This window comes from Colobus angolensis, unplaced genomic scaffold, assembly GCF_000951035.1.
Source record: "Colobus angolensis palliatus isolate OR3802 unplaced genomic scaffold, Cang.pa_1.0 Scaffold71, whole genome shotgun sequence".
Lineage (NCBI taxonomy): Eukaryota > Metazoa > Chordata > Mammalia > Primates > Cercopithecidae > Colobus > Colobus angolensis.
In genome coordinates, this window is record NW_012120821.1 from 4,729,174 (window position 1) to 4,749,123 (window position 19,950).

The following is a 19,950-nucleotide window of genomic DNA, read 5'->3' on the forward strand; positions in this document are numbered from 1 at the left end:
ATTCCTATTCTAATTTGTTTCTACCAGTATTTTTGATGGTGTGCCTATTTTACTGGAAAATACATTAGGAATATTACACATGGCTAACTGAAAAATAATAGCAGGTAATCACCATACATTCTGGCAGGTTCAAATAGTATTACACCAGGCTCTTGCTCTTAATGAGTATAGATTTGAGTTAGTAAATGATTAAGTGTGTATTCCTCCCTCTATATATGTGGCTTTCTTTTCCTAAATAAGTTATTCTCTTCGTCAGGCTAACTCACATAAAGGAGGTAGAATATGTTATTCTTAGATTTCATATTAAGATTAATATTCAAAGGAAAGTACTAAAGGCCATTTTGTAAATATTTTATCATAAAGAAATCACAAGGAGTTACCAAGTTCAGAACCTTGGACTGTATATTTAGTTTACCCCAAAGGCTTTTGTTAAAGAAACTTAAAACATGTTACTGGACAGCTCTATGTTTCTTTCCATTCTTTAAGGTAAAACAATTTAAAATGAATAAAAGTAAACAGCAAAAACATGTCAAAGAGGTATTTTGGTTTGGCAAAATTAAATTGTGCATTTTAAAAGAGGGACTCTTTTTTTGTTCAAGATGGCTGACTTGAAGCATTTCAAGCATGCTTTATCCACTTAGAAGAAGCAAAACAGTGTGTGGACAATCACACTTCTAATATATTATCCAAGGCAGAACACTGGAATTCAACAGGAAAGTGACAGAAAACACCAAAAGCTAGGAAGGGGAAGGAAAATAGGCAGCGTACATGGCCAAGACCAGCCAAGAACCAGGAATGACTCCCCAGTACAGGAGAGGGTGAGTGAGAGTCTTTACGCAGTCCACTCTTCTACTGGGGAATTGCACAATCCAGGCTATGGGAGAGCACCTTGACCCTCTCAAGCAGGCTACGGGAGAGCACCTTGACCCTCTCAAGCCCTAAGTCTAACTTAGAAAGCAACCAGGAAACTGTAAGAAGGAACTGCTTTAGAGAGGGAGCATGCCTTGGGTTCCATGCTGTTTCTGAAACCCAGGCAGCTATAGCAAGACACCATTCTAGATCTTAGCCCTTAACAGACTGTGTGAAGTCCTGAGAATTCAGTCCTAGGCATTAGGGAAACTTGGGCTGCTGTTTGCAGAACTGGGGTGTGAACTAGGGGCTGGCCCTAACAACCAAGACTAAGAAGCTAGTGTGGCATGGACTGCAGCCACCAGTGCGGGAAGCAGGTACTGCTCCTACTTAAGCAGGATGAGAGTTGCCATGAAGCCTTAGTGTTGAGCTAAGTGGGGACTCCTATGGGCCATGAGCATGAACTGAGGGGCATGGGGTCTAACCGAACAGTTGGGATGGCTATGACACCTGAGACAGGGGAGTGAACCCTGTCCGGACTGAGGGCTGTAAGAAGGAAGCAAGTCTCTTACTGGCCAAGGCTATGGCCACTGGGACTGGTCCCACCCTTCTCGTGGCAGGACCTCAGTGCAGTGGTGACTACAGTTTACCCAAGAATTCTACCTGAGGCCTGAGGACTGTTTCTCCCCCACCTGTCATGGCTGGTGCATGTACTCATGACTGGGGAGCCTGAGTGTAAGCTTGCCCAGTCTAGCTCCATCTGGCTTTGGCCCTCAACCAATAATAAGTGACAAAATTGAATCAGCCATAAAAAGTCTCTCAACAAAGAAAAGGCCTGGACCAGATGAATTCACAGCTGAATTCTACCAAATGTACAAAAAAAGAACTAATACTAATCCTCCAGAAACGGTTCCCAGAAATTCAGGTGGAGGGAATTTTCTCTAAGTCATTCTACAAGGCCAGTAACACCTGATACCAAAACCAGACAAGGACACAACAACAACAAAAACTCGACCAATAGTTCTGATGAACATAGATGCAAAATCCTCAACAAAATACTAGCAAATCAAATGCAACAGCACATCAAAAAAAAAAAAAAATGCCGTGATTTAGTAGGTTTTATACAAGGGATGAAAGGATGATTTAATACATGTAAAGCAATAAATGTGATAAATCACATAAACAGAGCCCAGAACAAAAACCATATGATTATCTCAATGGAAAATTCAACATCCTTTCATAATAAAATCCCCCAACAAACTAGGAATATAAGGAATGTACCTCAAAATAATAAACTCTATTTAGGACACACCCACAGATAACATCATGCTGAATGTGAAAAGTTGAAAGCATTTTCTCTAAGAACTGAAACAAGACAAAATGCTCACTCTCACCATTCCTGTTCAACATAGTAATGGAAATCCTATCTAGAGAAATCAGGCAAGAGAGAAAAAAAAGCCATCCAAATTGGAAATTGGATGATATGATCTTATTTCTAGAAAAACCTAAAGAATTCACCCAAACCTTTTAGAGTTAATAAATGAATTCAGTAAAGCTGTAGGGTATAAAATCAACATACAAAATCAGTAGTATTTCTATACAGCAATAACTGTCTAGCTGAGAAAGAAATCAAGAAGGCAATTTCGTTTACAATAATTACAAACAAAATTTAGGAATACATTTATTAGCCAAGGAAGTGAAAGATAACTACAAGGAAAATGACAAAACACTGATGAAAAAATATTGTGCATGACACAAACAAATGGAAAAACATCTCATGCTCATGGATTGAAAGAATTAATATGTTTAAATGACCATACTGCCCAAAGCAATCTATAGATTCAATGCAATCACTATCAAAATACCAGCATCTTTTTTTTAACAGAATTAGAAAAAAACTATCCTAAAATTCATACAGAATGAGAAAGAAAGCCCAAATAGCCAAAGCAATTCTGAGAAAAATGAACAAACCTAGAGGCATCTCATTACCTGACTTGAAATTATATTACAAGGCTATAGTAACCAGAACACCATGGTATACTGCTATAAAAATAGACATATACATCAATGGAAAATAATAGAAAGCACATAAATAAGGTCACATATTTACAGCTAACTAATCGTTGACAATGCTGACAACAACGTAAGTTGGAAAAAAGACACTCTTTTCAATAAATGGTGCTGGGACAATTGGATTGCCATTTGCAGAAGAATTAAACTGGACCTCTATCTCCCACCATATACAAAAATAAACTCAAGATGGATTAAAGACTTAGACATAAAACCTAAAACTATAAAAATGCTTGAATAAAACATATGGAAAACTTTTGGACCTTAATCTAGGCAAAGAATTTATGACTAAGACCTCAGAAGCATAGGAAACAAAAACAAAAATAGACAAATGGGATTTAATTAAAAATTTCTGCACAGCAAAGGAAATAATCAACAGAGTGAACAGACAGCCAGTAGAATGGGAGAAAGTACTTGGAAAATATTCATTTGACAGGGGACTAAAAACCAGACATATAAGGAACTGAACTCAACAGCCAAAAACCCTGAAACAATCCCATTAAAAAGTGGGCAAGGAGTAAGGTGGTATTGCATCGTGGTTTTGATTTGCATTTCCCTGATTATTAGTGATGTTGAGCATTTTTTCCTGTGTTTGTTGGTCATTTGGATATCTTCTTTTGAGAATTGTGTGTATGTCCTTAGCCCACTTTCTGATGGACTGTTTTGCCCTCACCTGTCATGGCTGGTGCATGCACTCATGACTAGCGGGTCTGAGTGCAAGCTTGCCTAGTCCAACTCCATCTGGCTTTGGCCCCCAGCCAATAATGAGTGGCAAGATTGAATCAGCAATAAAAATAGCCAACAAATGGCCAAACAAAAAAAAAAAGCAAAACAAAAAAACCCCCTGAAACTCAACAGCCAAACATCCCTGACACGATCCCATTAAAAAGTGGGCAAGGAGTAAGGTGGTATCGCATCATGGTTTTGATTTGCATTTCCCTGATTATTAGTGACATTGAGTATTTTTTCATATGTTGATCATTTATATATCTTCTTTTGAGAATTGTCTGTTTATGTCCTTAGCCTACTTTTTGATGGGATAGTTTGCTTTTTTTTTTTCTTGCTAATTTGTTTGAGTTCCTTGTAGATTCTGTATATTAGTCAGTTTGGAATACTATTCAGCCATAAAAAGAAATGAATTAATGGCATTTGCAGCAACCTATATGGAAGTGGAGAGTATTATTCTAAATGAAGTAACTCAGGAATGGAAAACCAAACGTTGTATGTTCTCTCTATAAGTAGGAGCTAAGCTGTGAGAATGCAAAGACATAAGAATAATACAGTGGGCTTTGGGGACTCGTGGGAAAGAGTAGGAGGGGTGTGAGGAATCAAAGACTACAAATTGGGTTTAATTTATACTACTCAGGTGATGGGTGCACCAAAATTTCACAGATCACCATTAAATAACTTATTCATGTAACCAAACACCACCTATTTCCCCAAAACCTATGGAAATACAAAATTTTAAAAAAAGAAAAAAGTAGGCAAGAATATGAAGACATTTTTCAAAAGAAGACATACAAATGGCCAACAATTATATGAAACAATGTTCAACATCACTAATCATCAGCGAAATGAAAATTAAAACAACAGTGAGATATCATCTTCCCCCAGTCAGAATGGCTCTTATTAAAATGACAAAAAGTAACAGATGTTGATGGGGATGTAGAGAAAAGGGAACTCTTATACACTGTTGATGGGAATGTAAATTATTAGCCTCTATGGAAAACGGTATGAAGATACCTCAAAGAACTAAAAATAGAATGACTATTTTATCAAGCAATCCCACTACTGGGTATATATCCAAAGGAAAAGAAGTCAATATATCAAAAAGGTACCTGCACTCATATGTTTATTGAAGCACTATTCACAATAGCAAAGACATGAAATTAACCTAGTATCCACCAGTGGATGAATTAATAAAGAAAATGTGGTATATATACAATGAAATACCATTCAGCCATGAAAAGAATAAAATCATGTCATTTACAACAATATACATGGAAATGGAAGTCACTATCTTAAGTGAAATAAGCCAGGCACAGAAAATCAAATATCACGTGTTCTTACTCATAAAGGTGCTAAAAATATGTACACATGGAGGTAGAGAGTAGAATCATTGGCAGTTGATACTTGGAAGGGTGAAGGGGTAGGAGAGGAGTGATGAGAAATTAGTTAATGCATATAATGAATGTTATTTGGGTTATGGATACCCTAAAAGCTCTAACTTGACTACTACACAATCTATGCATGTAACAAAACTTTATATGTACCCCATAAATTTGTACAAATAAAGAGACACTAAAGCCAACTAGATAATACATTTAGCTAGGAACTCAGAGACAATTCTGTTGGTAACGACTGTCTGGGAATGGCCAGAACTGAAGTATATTTCCTTATGCACAGTGATTAAGTATATGTATTTATTTTTCCTATCAGTTGACTATACTATTAAAATTATAATTTTTCCTTGCTGCTTCCACATATTTGGAGGGGCTTCATTGCTGGAGACTGTCCCTAAAGATAAGTAAAAAAGCAGCAGTGTGTGATGAGCAGATCACTGCTCAGAAAGCTTCACGCCAGAGGCCGGCACCTGCAATGTTATTTTGTATTACTGGACAAGTCATTTAGTCTCAATGAAGTTCTGTGTCTTTTTCTGTAAAATGGGATTAGAAATACAGCTTTTACCTTACAGAGTTTTAATTGAGAAAAGATTAGGGGAAGCATTCAGCATGTCATACATGCTCAATTAATGTTTATTGATATGGATTATTTTTCCAGAAGCCTTTAGATGACCAGTTATTTTACATTTTTGGACTAAAGTTAAATTTTAAGTAAGTTGTTTCTTTCATGAGTAAATACTCATAAAAACTACATGAATTCATATAAGTAAAATTGTAATTTTCATACTTTATTTGTCATGATACCTTTTTCTTAGACCTAAAAATGTTTGTATGTTTCTTTTTCTAGACAACAAGCTGGTGAGCAGCCTCAGCCTGCCTCTTTTGTTCCATCAGAGATGCTCATGTCACCAGGTTACGCAGGACAATTTTTTCAGCCAGCATCCAACTCAGATTATTATTCACAATCTCCTTACCTTGACAGTTTTGATGAAGAGCCTCCTTTGCTAGAAGATAAGTTAAGGAAGTGTTATTAGTGTGTGTACAGCTAGAAGAATAATAGCAATAATTAGCACTTAATGTGTGCTGTCAGGCTGCAGTGTACAGTGTTTTATATGTGATTGTTTCACATATAACAAGTTTGCTGAACCAAAACCCTTAAACTGTTGGAAGTTTGTTGCTTGTTTGCATAGGGGAAATTGGGTGTAGATATGGGATATTCTGTGACATTGCCGTACTTATTAAATGCTCCTTCACTGTTTCTTAAATTTGAACTCCTTGGCCAAGAATAGAAAAAAATGAAGACATCTTTTGGCAGAGTAGTTACATCAAAGTGACCACCCTTCCCACCCAATTAATGAAGCACTTCATAACAGCATATTTTATTTTCTGCTATGTTTTCGTGGGAGCAAAGTGGATAGTTTCTCAAATTAATATTTTTGTTGTCATTGTTGACATGGAGACAAGCCAGTATTTTTCTTTCCTGACTCATGCAAGCCCTTTCATCTCACTTGGCATGAGTAGGTGAGGAAGTATATAAATCCAGTAAATAACGCTCCTGGTGGGAAAGTAATCCAGAGATTCTTTGAGCTGAAGGTCCTTAGGGGATTTTGGAGTTGCTCCATCCATTGATTTTTTTTTTTTTTCATGTGTAGCCAGTCTGTATGTGCTGTTTTTGCTCTTAAACAAGATTAATACAGTGCTAGAAACATAGGTGTTAAGACACTAAAACCCAAGTGGATTTAAATTTGAGAACCAAGCAGAAATAGTCACTGGTTAATTGCTCCAAGACCTTTGCATGTAGTCAAGTGAAAAGGAATAGATTAAAATTTCCAGTATTTTACATCACAAGATGTAAAGATGTTTGCCTCACATGAACACAACCAACCACATTCTTCTTTCTTTTCCTTAAAAATGTAAAACCGTGAAAGATTTAAACTGTTCAGAACAGAACAGAGATTTATATAATCGATCTATTGGCTCTTTGGAAGCCAGTCAAGTTTCTGGATCAGTTATCTTTAACCAGTTCATTCTGTTTTGCCTCTACAAGTAATAAACACTTAAAAGTTACAAGTTATTCCAGTTAAACATTTTCCTTGGCTTTGCCAATATCTCTGCCTAATTATCTTCAGAATTGGGAAAACAGAGAAGCATAATAAAAATATAAAAATTACTTCAAATCTTGTCTCAAAGACATGACTATCATTAACAATTTGATGTATTTTCTTCTAATCTTTATTCTGTTTTCCTATGAATGCCTATGTATATGTATTATGCATGAACATACATGCATACTTTAAAATACTATTTTTTCAATGAATATATATACGTTCGAGTACTTAAGTATTGCATTCTTTTTATTTACTTTATGTCACGAGCGTTTTTTTTTTTTTTTTTTTTTTTTGAGATGGAGTCTCACTCTGTTGCCCAGGCTGGAGTGCAGTGGCCCAATCTCGACTCACTGCAACCTCTGCCTCCTGGGTTTAAGCGATCCTCCTCCTTCAGCCTCCTGAGTAGCTGAAACGACAGGTGCACACCACTGTGCACAGCTAATTTTTGTGTTTTTAGCAGAAACAGGGTTTTGCCATGTTGTCAAAGCTAATCTCGAACTCCTGACCTCAGGTGATCCGCCTGCCTCGGCCTCCCAAAGTGCTAGGATTGCGGGCATAAGTCACTGTGCCCAGGCTGTCACGAGCACTTCTATGCAAGCATTCTTTAAAGTCATTAAATATTATTTGAAAACAATTTATAATGGTTTCATAGAGTTCTATTATATAACATAACCATAATTTAAACACACCTTAAAGGTTATTCCTTATAGCAAGTAATGCTTTGCCATCTTTGACCTTTATAGAGTCTGTCCTTAGGATGTGGGGGATTGCTGGGTTAAAGGTACTGACACTGTCAACTGATGTCAAAAATGGTGTTCTACTCAACTTCCAGAGTAGAATATGACACATCTTTGTCAATTTCATAGGAAAAAAGGAAAAAGGAATACTTTGTACCTCTGGGTTACTAAAAAAATTTTGACATTTCTCATATGTGTATTGACTTTTTATTTTTCATGGTTTTTTTGGTTCAGATTTCTATAGAATCTAAAGAGTTTTCTTTCCTTGTTTATTTTTTAGGCATTTTATATAGTAATTATATTAATTATTGTCTAGAATATGTATTTTAAACATTTTTCCTAGCTTGTGTTTGCCATCTAATTTGTTTATGGGTCATTGGGACATATTAAAAGTGTGATATTAATTTTTTAAACCCAGAATATGTTTCCTAGTAACATTTCTTTCCAATTGTTGTTTGTTTAAAATCTATTTCTCCAACTCTAGGTACTGCCTCTATCTCCTTATAGATGCTCACATTTTAAAATTATCCTTTTGTGTTTTTTGTTTTATATTGAAATTATTATTTAATAGCTGTTTAAGCTTAATATGTGAAGTAAGATTTATTTTTTTTCTGTACTGCTTAACTATTTTTTTCTGCAGCATTTATTGAAAATAATCTTTTCTACTATCTGAAATGTCTCTATTGTTGCATGAATTTACCACTCTCTATACATCCTCATCTAACATGTCTTTCAATTTGAATAGAAAATATGTAATCGATTTTTATTTCCATTTTATACAGCTCAGAGTTAATTTCCCCAAAATATATAGTGTATTAGAACAGCAGTCCCCAACCTTTTTGGCACCAGGGAACAGTTTTGTAGAAGACAATTTTTCCACAGACAGTTTGAGGAGATGGTTTTGGGATGAAACTGTTCTACTTCAGATCATCAGGCATTATTAGTTAGATTCTCATAACAAGTGTGCAGCCTAGATCCTTTGCATGCACAGTTTACAATAGGTTCATGCTCCTATGAGAAACTAACAAGCTGATCTGGCAGGAGGCGGAGCTCAGGTGGTAATACTTGCTTGCCCACTGCTCACCTCCACCTCCTGCTGTGGGGCCCGGTTCCTAACAGGGCATGAGCAAGTTGATATGAGTCCATGGCCCTGAGTTTGGGACCCCCAGTATTAGAAGATAGAGTACCTAATATAATTTTGTGTTTTGAATCTATGAAATATCTGGATTTTGGATCCAATGTGTTCTTCAAGCTGAGTGACTTGTGAAAGCCTCAAGCCTCTTTTCTCTAAAGATATGAAAAGGCCAGGATATGTCTTTTTCAGATATAAATAAAAGATACAATTTCTAGGATAGTGCATTAAATAACATTTACCAGTTTTTATTGACCATCCATCAGAATGGCTTATAAAATTATCAAGCTCTAATAATAAACATTCCTTGCACAAAAAGCATGTTGTTTCAAAAGAGTCCTTCTTTATTTCTTAAATATTTTGTTGTCTAAAATATTTGTTTGGTTTTATGTAAGAATGATAAATTTTGCTCTTAATGTAAAATCAATATGTTAAATGCATTTTCAAGAATAATAGTAAATTCAAGCCTGTCAGATAAGAAGAATTACTGATATTTGGTATGTTGTATTTATAGCATAGCTTGATGCTTCTATATGAAAGGCCAGTGCCACAATTTGCATAGAAAATAGAGATCTTAATTCACTTTTATAGCATATGTATCATATACTTTACTACCACTAGATGACAGCAAAACAATAAATTTTGCATTCAAATTTTACAGCAGTTTTATCTTTTATTTTGTACAATAAGATGTTAGAGTATCTATAATTAATAAATAGTTATAATCGCTCACATACCTTATAATAAATAAAAAACACAATATTATAGAGATACTTTAGTAGAAAGCACGTAAAACATTTTTCATTATGAAAATATTTATATGGGCTTATGTTAATTTACTGTTTCATGGCTTGATGTTAAAATATGTGCAGGAGTTATGCCATTAAATAAATGGTTGACATCAGTAATGATGTTGCATAAAGCATTTTTCATCTGAATTTCTTCCAAAATAATTATATTTTTTGAGGAAAAGGTATTTGGAATTAAATACCACTTTATTTTGGTAAATACTGAAAATGTATTTTTAGCATAAATGCCAAAATTAAAAAATAAAGTTTGAGAACATAAGCTTCAGGTGAAATTAATTTAAAATTAATTAAATTTTAAATATATAACATGTCTCAATTTTTAAAGTCTTCTCTTTCAAAAATTACGTTAGACATTCTAACCTCCTTTAAGCTTGGTGAACTGCTCATATTATTCAAAGTGTATGTTCATTAATAAATATACAAATGCGCTGTGGAAATAAAGGATGAAACAAGGAAGCGGAAATGTAAATTATTTGCTATTAATTTAACTATTCAATTTTTTAAAGCTTAAAATAACAGATGTCATTCTGGGCATGAAATGAATTAAACTTTATTTCTTGGTTTAGACCAGTGTCTAGCTGACCCTCTGACAATTTCTGAGTTGTTAGAACAAGAGTCCTCTGTGTCATGGGATTTATTAAAAGTCTATCTTGTAGTCTGTGTACAGAAAGTCAGCTTTGCAAGGTATTTAGGTGGTACGTCCCTCTGTAAAATAAGTTGAGCTATACCCCTGTATCTGACCAAAGAAAGTTACTAAAGCTTGGAAGGGTAGTTACATGCCAAATACAAATACATTCAGGAAGACAGTCCTTCACATGGAAGAATTGGGCTCATTTAAAAAAAAAAAAAAAAAAAAAAAACCATTATAAGATTAGATGAACATTGACCCGACCACAACTCTATGGTTAAACACGTGCTTTCTTGAGTCAGATTGCCAGATTGCGCAGCATTGAAACCTAGGTTTTCTATTACTGCTTTGTGTCTTCGGACAAATTAATCTCTCAAAGCCTTATATATCCAATGCATAAAATAGGGATAAAATAATAGCAATTGATTGTGCATTTATAAGACCAATTTATGTAAATCTTGTGAAGTCCATAGCAAATGCTCAGTAAATTTTAGCTTTCATTCTTCCTAGCCTCCACGTCACCCTTACTGACATTCTGAAATTATAGAAGGAGGATAACCAATTTGATTGCTGGTCCCTAAATAGTCAAGTCATAATCTTCTCTTTGAATGTTCTCTTTCTGTACCCTAGATACATCTTAGTTGATCTCTACAGGAGTGGTAGGAAAATAAACCAAAGTGGTATCAATACTTTTTTCTATGTTCAGGGGATGTCAAATGGCTAGGTATTTGCTTTATAGTAATGAGAGAAGCAGATTCTAGCAGAAGGATCTGTGAGGCAGCAGTCAGAAGTCTTTGAAAAATGGGAATTGGAGAAAAACAATTAGAAATTTCTAAATGGGTTTGGACTCATGAACACTGAACTTCACTGATTTTGGATACTTTATTTGAATACTACCATGTATAAAAGAGAAAGGTTAACTTGTCTCAAGAATTTAATCTTTGAATACATGGACTCAGCTTTACAGTACATTGACCTTACAAAAATATGCGTGCACATCATGATCACTTTTACTTGCAGAAAAATCCCTTTTCCCCTCTGTGTAGTTTCATTCATTTAGCATAAAATTGCTCTTCTCATTAGGCATAGTGGAAGTAAAACCCCAGACTTGGATTCAGTCTCATTAGTTTAGTATAGTACTACTAATTTAAAAATTATGCCATGGCCGATATGACGGGATTTCAGAAGTGTCAGCAATTGAAAATACAGGAAAAGGGTCAGGTGCGGTGGCTCAGGGCTGTAATCCCAGCAGTTTGGGAGGCCAAAGCAGGAGGGTCCCTTGAGCCCAGGAGTTCGAGACCAGCCGGGGCAATGTAGTGAAACCTCATCACTATGAAAAAAAAAAACAAATCAGCCAAGTGTGGTGGTGCTTGCCATAACTGAGACATGAGTCTCAGTTACACAAGAGGCTGAGCGGAGGAGCTGTGATAATGCCACTGCACTCCGGCCTGGATGACAGAGGGAAACCCTATCTCAAAAAAGAAATTAAAAAAAAAGAAAATACAGGAAAAAGAACTATCTAGATAGACAATAGGATGAAATTTTTGATCTGCTAGCTACAATTTTATTTTTTACTGTATATTGCCAATTTCCCAATTTTTAATTAGATTTAAAGCTTGTATTTGCTGCATAAATCAGGGAATGTTTTCCTTGATGGAAATATTTCTCTAACACATTTCTTTTAAGTCATTCTTTGGAAACCAAATTACTTTTTAGTTTGTTTTTTAAAGATTTATATGTTACATAGAACTTGAGTTTCTGTGTAATACAGAACATAGAACTTTAGAAGGTATGATAGAACAATCAGATTAAAATGCTACGTAAGTTAATCAGATATGTTAGCCTTTAAAGAGTGTAACTTATTTTTATTTTTCTATATTTATATTATCATATTATCTATCTTTTTTTCCTTTTTACAGAACTTGGAATCCATTTTGATCACATATGGCAAAAAACTTGGACAGTGTTAAACCCAATGAAGCCAGCAGATGGCAGTATTATGAATGAAACGGACCTCACTGGACCCATTGTTTTTTGCGTAGCCCTGGGAGCCACCTTGCTTCTGGTAATGTGTCACAGTAAGCACCAGATTTTAATGCTTGTCCTTGCCAGTGCTGGTTTTGAAGCAATACGTATAAATATAAGAGAAACTGTGTCACTTTACATAGTGAATTTTGTTAAGTGAGAGAGAATAATTTAACCATAGTGACAAAAATATGCTACCATTATGCTTTGCAACAGCTAAAAAGTATAAATTTAAATAGAATTTCAAAAATCAAGAGGGAGATCAAAGTAGGAGATCACTTATGCCTTTTTTGTTATTAAGAAAAGACTGTAAATCTGGAATAATGGGAGGAAAACAGTTTTGGGAGATATAAGGCCTACATTTTATTTTTTGTTTTTTGTGAGAGTTCTATTGTGACACTGAACAAGTCGCTTCTCTTTGGTCACCATTTTCTTTGCTGTGATAAATCTCCAGACTATTTCTAACATCTTAAGAGGTATGAGACCGATCTCCTTGTTTTGGGTTAGGCTACTAGGAAAAAGTTAATTTGCAATGACAACCTCTGATTTGTTTACTCAGCCTACATATTTCCTCTACAATGTTAGTTTTCCACATTTTATGAAGACATTTGTTCCCCGACTTCACCATATGTCTTATGTATGCTTTCATTCTTTATATCTGGAAGTAATGGTATTAAGGGTCACTCAAAAAGTGACCTAAGTAAAGTTTAAAAGACATTCTAGCTCATAGTTTAGGAAAATGTTTCATTAAAAAAAAAAAAAGGAATAAGAAAGAAATGAGAAAATGTCTCTGACTTTATACCAAGGAGGAGATGGCAATACAATAAAAACAGAGAATGATAAAGATGGTCAAGGCAGTCTGAAAAATGTAGTTTCATTAAGACACAAAGAGATAAACTAGGCAGAAGAAATAATATGAGAAATTAAACATTATCGGAAAAGCTCTTACAATAACTATTTAGCCCTTTTCCCCATTTTCCTGCTCTTCATGTTCCATAATAATAATTTCTTCCAATGGATATACAATTTTCAAAAGTAGTTGTAAAATGCATTTGCAACTAAATAAAATTCTGCTTTTCAATTATTATATACAATCAATCAAAATACTGATGGCAATCTAGTTTCTGCAGGTAATTTGGCCAATAATAACATCATATTAATCCAATACAATAGTATTTAGTGATAACATCTTATTTCTTTGTACTACATCTAGTGCAAATACTCTGTAAATCAAACACTATACCAACTAGAGTTTTAATTTAATCTCTAACCTCCCTTCTTCTGTCTTTGTCACAGTAATTTGATAATCTTAGATTAACTGCTAAATAAGGCCGTGTCAATTAATCAAATAGTCAGAAACAATCAATTTAATATATTAACTCATCTTTCTTTTTCAAGTCATTTGTAATAAAACAGCTGTTCTGTAGCAAAACATCACTGTTACCGTCCCTTAAAGAACAGCATCAATTCCATTATGATTTCTCTTGGATGCATAATGTTAGTTAGAGTTATTTACATATCCCTTCTTATATTTTAAATACAAAGCAGTAGAGACAAAAATTCTTAACTGGAAGCGAGAAAATTGGATCTACCCTAGCTTTGCCACTTGCTGTAATCTTTAACCTTTGGCTTCATATTTCTAGGCTTTCATTTCATTTTCTTCAAGGCAAAATGAGTTTATTTAAGTAGCTCTTCAGGTTCTATTTAGTTCTAAAATTGTATAGAATATGTGAAAATATGTGTTTTCTGAATGTCTTTATGCAAATCTTATCACTTGAAATTTTACCATTAGATATGATAACTTTCAAATTGATTCTGATATAGAGCAAAAAGGACTCCCCCAAAACTCCAATTGAATATTAATTGAAGTATGATTTAATGCAGAATTCATTTGATTATAGGTTAATTCTTTCCTGGATATGTAGAATTAAAATGTAAAAGTGATTTTACTGGCTGATATAGGAATTTTGCTGGAGAAAGCAAAACTAAATCCAGAATCAATATCCAAATCTGTTTATCATCTCTGGAGTCATAAGAGTCATAGTCACATATGCTTCCTTCTTTGAGATTCATGCTGACAGAAGACACCATTCTTTCAGTGGACTTTCTTTAGGCAAAAGGAGACAAACCAAAGAAAACAGCTTCAAGCGCTTAGCACAAGTTTAGTTTTACTTATTCTTTTCCCCCAAATTATTTTCATTTCCAACACCAAGAAGACAAATGGTTTAAAGCTTTTGCTCCATTTAACTTTTCTGGTAGGGCCAAGAGTGTGGTCTGAAAAAGCAACATGCACGGCCAATATAAAAGTGCAATCAGAAGAACACTAAGTATTTTAAATCAAGATGTGGTAATGAGGATGGTATAGGGAGGATCCTTAAAAATTTTGAGGTTAAAAAAATGGAACATTTATTTTCTATTTCGATTATAAGCCCTTGTTAGAATTTGAAACAATTCTTTAAAAGGGCAGTGATTTAGGCTAAATGGAATTACAACTTAAATTGGACAAGCTACAAAAGAAAGACACGATGAGAGAAGTTCATAACTGACGTGAAAACATACAACTTTACTACCAAATTAGCTTCATCTACTCCCGATTTGCCCCACTCCATTTGTAGAACTGCCTTTTCAGGACAGGAAGGTGCAGTTAGGTGTCCTTTGGCTGTAAGAGAGTTGTCCTATACCATTAAGACTAGCCCTACCTCATATTTATCCCATCCAAGTAAAATATTAAGTAGATGGTTTCTCTAACGCATGACAATGATGTGAAATTGTCTTTATTTTGCAAGTGGAGCAAACTCACCCAATAAAGCAGTGGATAGCTGATGTGTTTCATCATCTATCTATGTGATAAATAGATTATCTATGTGATAAATCGTTAGCATTATTTCATTAAATGGCCACAAGAATACAGAAGATATCATAAGAATTTATCAGTGGCTAATGCTGGAGACAATTCTGCCAGCAAAAGTCAGGAATATTTACGAAAGGACTTCGTAGTGATCAACGCTCCAACTGCAGAGGAAGAAGAATTCAGAATAGGTGAACACTTTTGAACATTAAAATAGCTATGACATTCTCCATTACCCTGATTAATTGTAAAATAAATATCTCTATAAGACTTCATAGATAATAGCATGGAGAAGGAAAAGTGGCAGCTAAAAAGCTCTTTCTCTCCTGAATCAACTTATCAGATCCTTCACTGTTTTTGTCTAATTCCCATGAAAACCAGAGACAGCCTATTCAACTTTTATCTAGAAGTTATGATCAGCATAATGTAAATATAAAAAATTAATGAATTTTTAACTGTAGCTTTGGTATTCTCAGAAAGCAAACATTAAAATATCCTCTTTTGAAGTAGTAGTACACTGTAATTTTCTCTGAGTGCATTTACTGGGGCTTGTACTCACAAAATACTAGCTTTGTGAGCAATGGCTGTTTTTATGAGTTTTCCTCAGAAGATTGGTGGTGTGCTCTGAACACTACTAACTTCCTTTGACATTACACCTTTTATGATTCATTACCAGTTAGTTTATATAAATCACTTTTTCATAAGGCGTGGTTAATCAACCTGGCAATAGGTATCATGAAACATAAAAGGATTCTGTGGTCAACTAAGTGCTAAATTAAATAGGGTTAAATATGTGCCATTATTTTGGGACTTTTTTAGGACTTGTAAGAGCTCCTGTTGATGTTCAGGACCTACATTTTAGAGCTGAAATACCTATGCTCAAAGCCAACCTCCATTGCTTAGCATTATATTACCTTGGGCAAGTTACTTATCCTCTCTGCACCTCAGTGCCCTCATGTGTAAAGTTGGTGTAATTATGATACCTATTTCATAAGGTGGTTATGTGGATTAAATAAATATATGTGGCACACTTAGAATGGGATCCAACATGGTAAATCCTGTAGATGTTTGCTAATTTTACTAATATGCCTTATAAATCCCCAAGACTAAAATTGGATTTTTTATTCCTCTATTCAATCACATAATTATTTAATAAATATGTGGACAAAATATAGTCTTACTTATGCCTTGTACTGTTAATAGACAATTTATAATAAAAAATAAGTCTAGAAATATTCTATCTTCTTTGTAGCATGCTTATTCTGTCCTAACTCTAGTCAGCAGTGTTTGTTTTCAGAATCTGAATTCAAACCTTTGGCCATGTTTTTCCCAGAACTGCCAGTCTCCTGGTGACAGTCCTACAAAGACAGGGAACAGCACTGAACTGACTCTAAGATGCTCTCTGCTTCGTGATATTCAGATTTCCTCTTGGTGTCCATTGTGTGTTCAAACTGGTTTTTTTTTTTTTTTTTTCCCACGTCGTTTCAGGCAGGAAAAGTTCAATTTGGTTATGTGTATGGCATGAGTGCCATTGGCTGCCTTGTGATTCATGCCTTACTGAACCTGATGAGCTCTTCAGGGGTGTCATACGGCTGTGTGGCCAGCGTGCTGGATTACTGCCTGCTCCCCATGGTCATCCTGTCTGGCTGCGCCATGTTCTTTTCATTGCAGTAAGTGTCAGTGTGCTCTCATTGACCTCACATGCATAATCATAGCCAAGGTTTGCCACAGTCATGTAAAAGCTAAGCCCTTTCTGATTGTTTTGGTAGTGGAACTGGGAAAACCATGGCTATTAAAAGCTACACATAGATTCAGAAAAGTAGGTCAGTTTTGGCCCAGGTGCTGTTGTTACTTCAGTTACTTAAAAAAATAAATTAATCCAAGTTATCTTTAAAACTGGCACTTTTTGGCTGAGCACGGTGGCTTGTGCCTGTAATCCCAGCACTTTGGGAGGCCGAGGTGGGTGAATCATCTGAGGTCGGGAGTTCGAGACCAGCCTAACCAACATGGAGAAACCCCGTCTCTACTAAAAACACAAAATTAGCCAGGCATGGTGGTGCAAGCCTGTAATCCCATCTACTTGGGAGGCTGAGGCAGGAGAATCGTTTGAACCCAGAGGCGGAGGTTGCGGTGAGCCGAGATCGTCCCATTGCACTCCAGCCTGGGCAACAAGAGCAAAACTCCATCTAAAAAAAATAAATAAAGAAAAGAAAAGAAAAAAACTGGCACTTTTTAAGTTGTCACATTTTTCAATGTGAACTGTCGTCATGTGTAAAATAACAACTACAGGAAATTCACTTGTTTGATTTTGGAAGAGTAAGTGCCTGGTGAACACTGATAAATTGCTTCAGCTTTTCACTCTGCCTTCTGGGCTGAAAACAACTATTCTTTCTCAGCTGGGCTCCTTGCCGGGTAGAATTCCCAGGAACCCTGATGAGGATATTAATGTTGGAGAATTTTATAACATACATGCTCAGTCAATATTTTTTTTTCTTCCTTAATTTAGGCAATTAGTATGTGCAACTCAATACCATTGCTAAGAATACAGTACATTAAACAACTCTAGAAATTATCCCTAATAGGTATTACTTAAATCAATAAATGTAGTACTTATTTGGTGTTTTAAAAATATGTTTGGTTTATTAATAGTCTGAGGCATTAGGAGCTATACTATAGAGCTTTTCACTTGTTTTGCTTTCGTTCAATTATTAGAAGTAGATATTTCTGTCATTTTCACAAATAATAAACACAATTCCCAACTTCAGAGTCAAACCAAGATCAAGTAAGGCAGTTTAGTTTGGTGGTGAAAAGAGTACTATGATAGGAGAGATCTTGACCTATTGTCCACTTCACCATGCAATTTTTGTCATCACTTTATTGCTTTAAAACTGGGCAGTAGACATCCCCTGAGATTTCTCCCAGCTCTCATGTCTTATTTTTCTAAATAATACATTCTGTTTAGCACATAAGAAAGGAAATTCACTCTTGATCACCTTTCCTGCCTTATTATACTCCAAGTGACCGGACTTAACTATCTTATTTGCTCACTTGCCTCCACAGTTACATTTTGAAGATACCAGTTGAACAAATCTATTTCAATATTCTAAAAATATACAAAATGGAGCTTCAAGGATGAAGTGGGAAGCCACACACATACGTGCTTTCCTGTCTCATGTGCTCCTTACTTGAGCTGTGTCAGGCTTTTTGTGATGTCCGACAAAAACCTGAGAAGCAGATCTGAAAGTAGCAGGAATTAGGCACCCCACTGGAATGTAACTCTGTCTATCCTTCTCCCATGCCATTGGCCAATTTTTGAGACAAGTAGGGGAAAGGAAATCTATAGCTATAAGGATGTGAAGGCTCTCAATGCTGTATTTAGGAGAATTTTATGAGTTAGGATTTGAATATTGACAGATGAGAGGAGAGTGACTGCAGGTGACTTCTACTGTTTTTTCTAATTCGGGTTTAACAGAAATATAAAATATTTAGCCTCTGTTATGAACTTGACTAAAAAATGCCTAACTGGCCAAGGGCTTTTGTTCATATATTTCATGATTTTCATTTTACCACTGGAAAAACTAGTTATAAATATTGTACCAAGGATATTTCAGAGGCAACTTTAACTCAGTAATCTCTTTTCTACTGGCACAGGCAATCATCTCTTTGTCTTTGCTGCAGGGGCACCTTTGGCACCGTATCATCCCTGGTCATCGTTGGCTGGTGTAGTCTCTCAGCTTCCAAGATCTTCACTGCAGCCTTGCACATGGAAGGACAGCAGCTTCTTGTTGCCTACCCTTGTGCCTTACTTTATGGACTTTTTGCCCTCCTAACAATTTTGTAAAGAATGTTTGAGACAGCATTTCAAGACTCTATTTGCTTGCTGTCCAGATTATTTTGGAAATAAATTAACATTCAAATTTGATGATATGATTTTTGTTTTATTGCTTTTGAAAGAGTAGTAAGCAGAGAGACAAAGCAGCACTTAAGGGTGGTGCTCTAATAACCCGTTGGTTTGAATGATGTTTTGCTTTTGAGTTTGGTGCATTAAAACATTTCAAAATACTTAAAATAAAAAGGGATACAGTTGCTGTACTGATCAACCCTGCCTTTCTCAATAGATGTATTTCTGAGAAACATAAGTAAATAAAATCATATGTGTACTAAAAGGAAATCTCTAGTAAGCCTTTTCAGAAACTTTCATGACAACTCAAGCTGTGTGCATGTGGCTAAAGTTCCAATGTTCTGCACCTTTGGAGAGTCCAGGGGTATGTTATACAGGTTACTTACCTAAAGAATCAAAGAACCTCTTGCTTTTCAATTCACTTACTTTAATAACTATTCTTCTGTCTCATTTAAATAATGCATTGACTCACCGCTTTTTCAAGCCCTCACTTCCTTCTTACTTGGTTTAGATGCCATGGCTCATTACTGTAATTTCTTTCTTGCATGTATCCTCAGCAATCTTGCCTTTTCTCCCTAAGTAGGTGAATGTTACTAGAAGAAATCCCACTTCATATTTATTGTATTACCATGCCTTAAATGATCCCTCAGTACTACCCTTGAATCCCACTACATTCTCTTAAATTTACCTCCATGCTATCTGAGATGAATATATCACACA

General features: G+C 35.2%; 1 protein-coding gene across 1 annotated transcript in view; it reads left to right on the forward strand.

Annotated features, from left to right (window-relative positions):
- YIPF7 (Yip1 domain family, member 7) overlaps positions 1–19,388 on the forward strand; it is a 29,879-nt gene extending 10,491 nt beyond the window's left edge. Inside the window, 4 exon segments of the mRNA XM_011927424.1 lie at positions 5,890–6,068; positions 12,376–12,521; positions 16,818–16,999; positions 19,008–19,388. Of these exon segments, the coding sequence (XP_011782814.1) occupies positions 5,890–6,068; positions 12,376–12,521; positions 16,818–16,999; positions 19,008–19,170 (670 nt within the window). The 3' untranslated portion in view covers positions 19,171–19,388.
- The last annotated feature ends 562 nt before the right edge of the window (positions 19,389–19,950 follow it).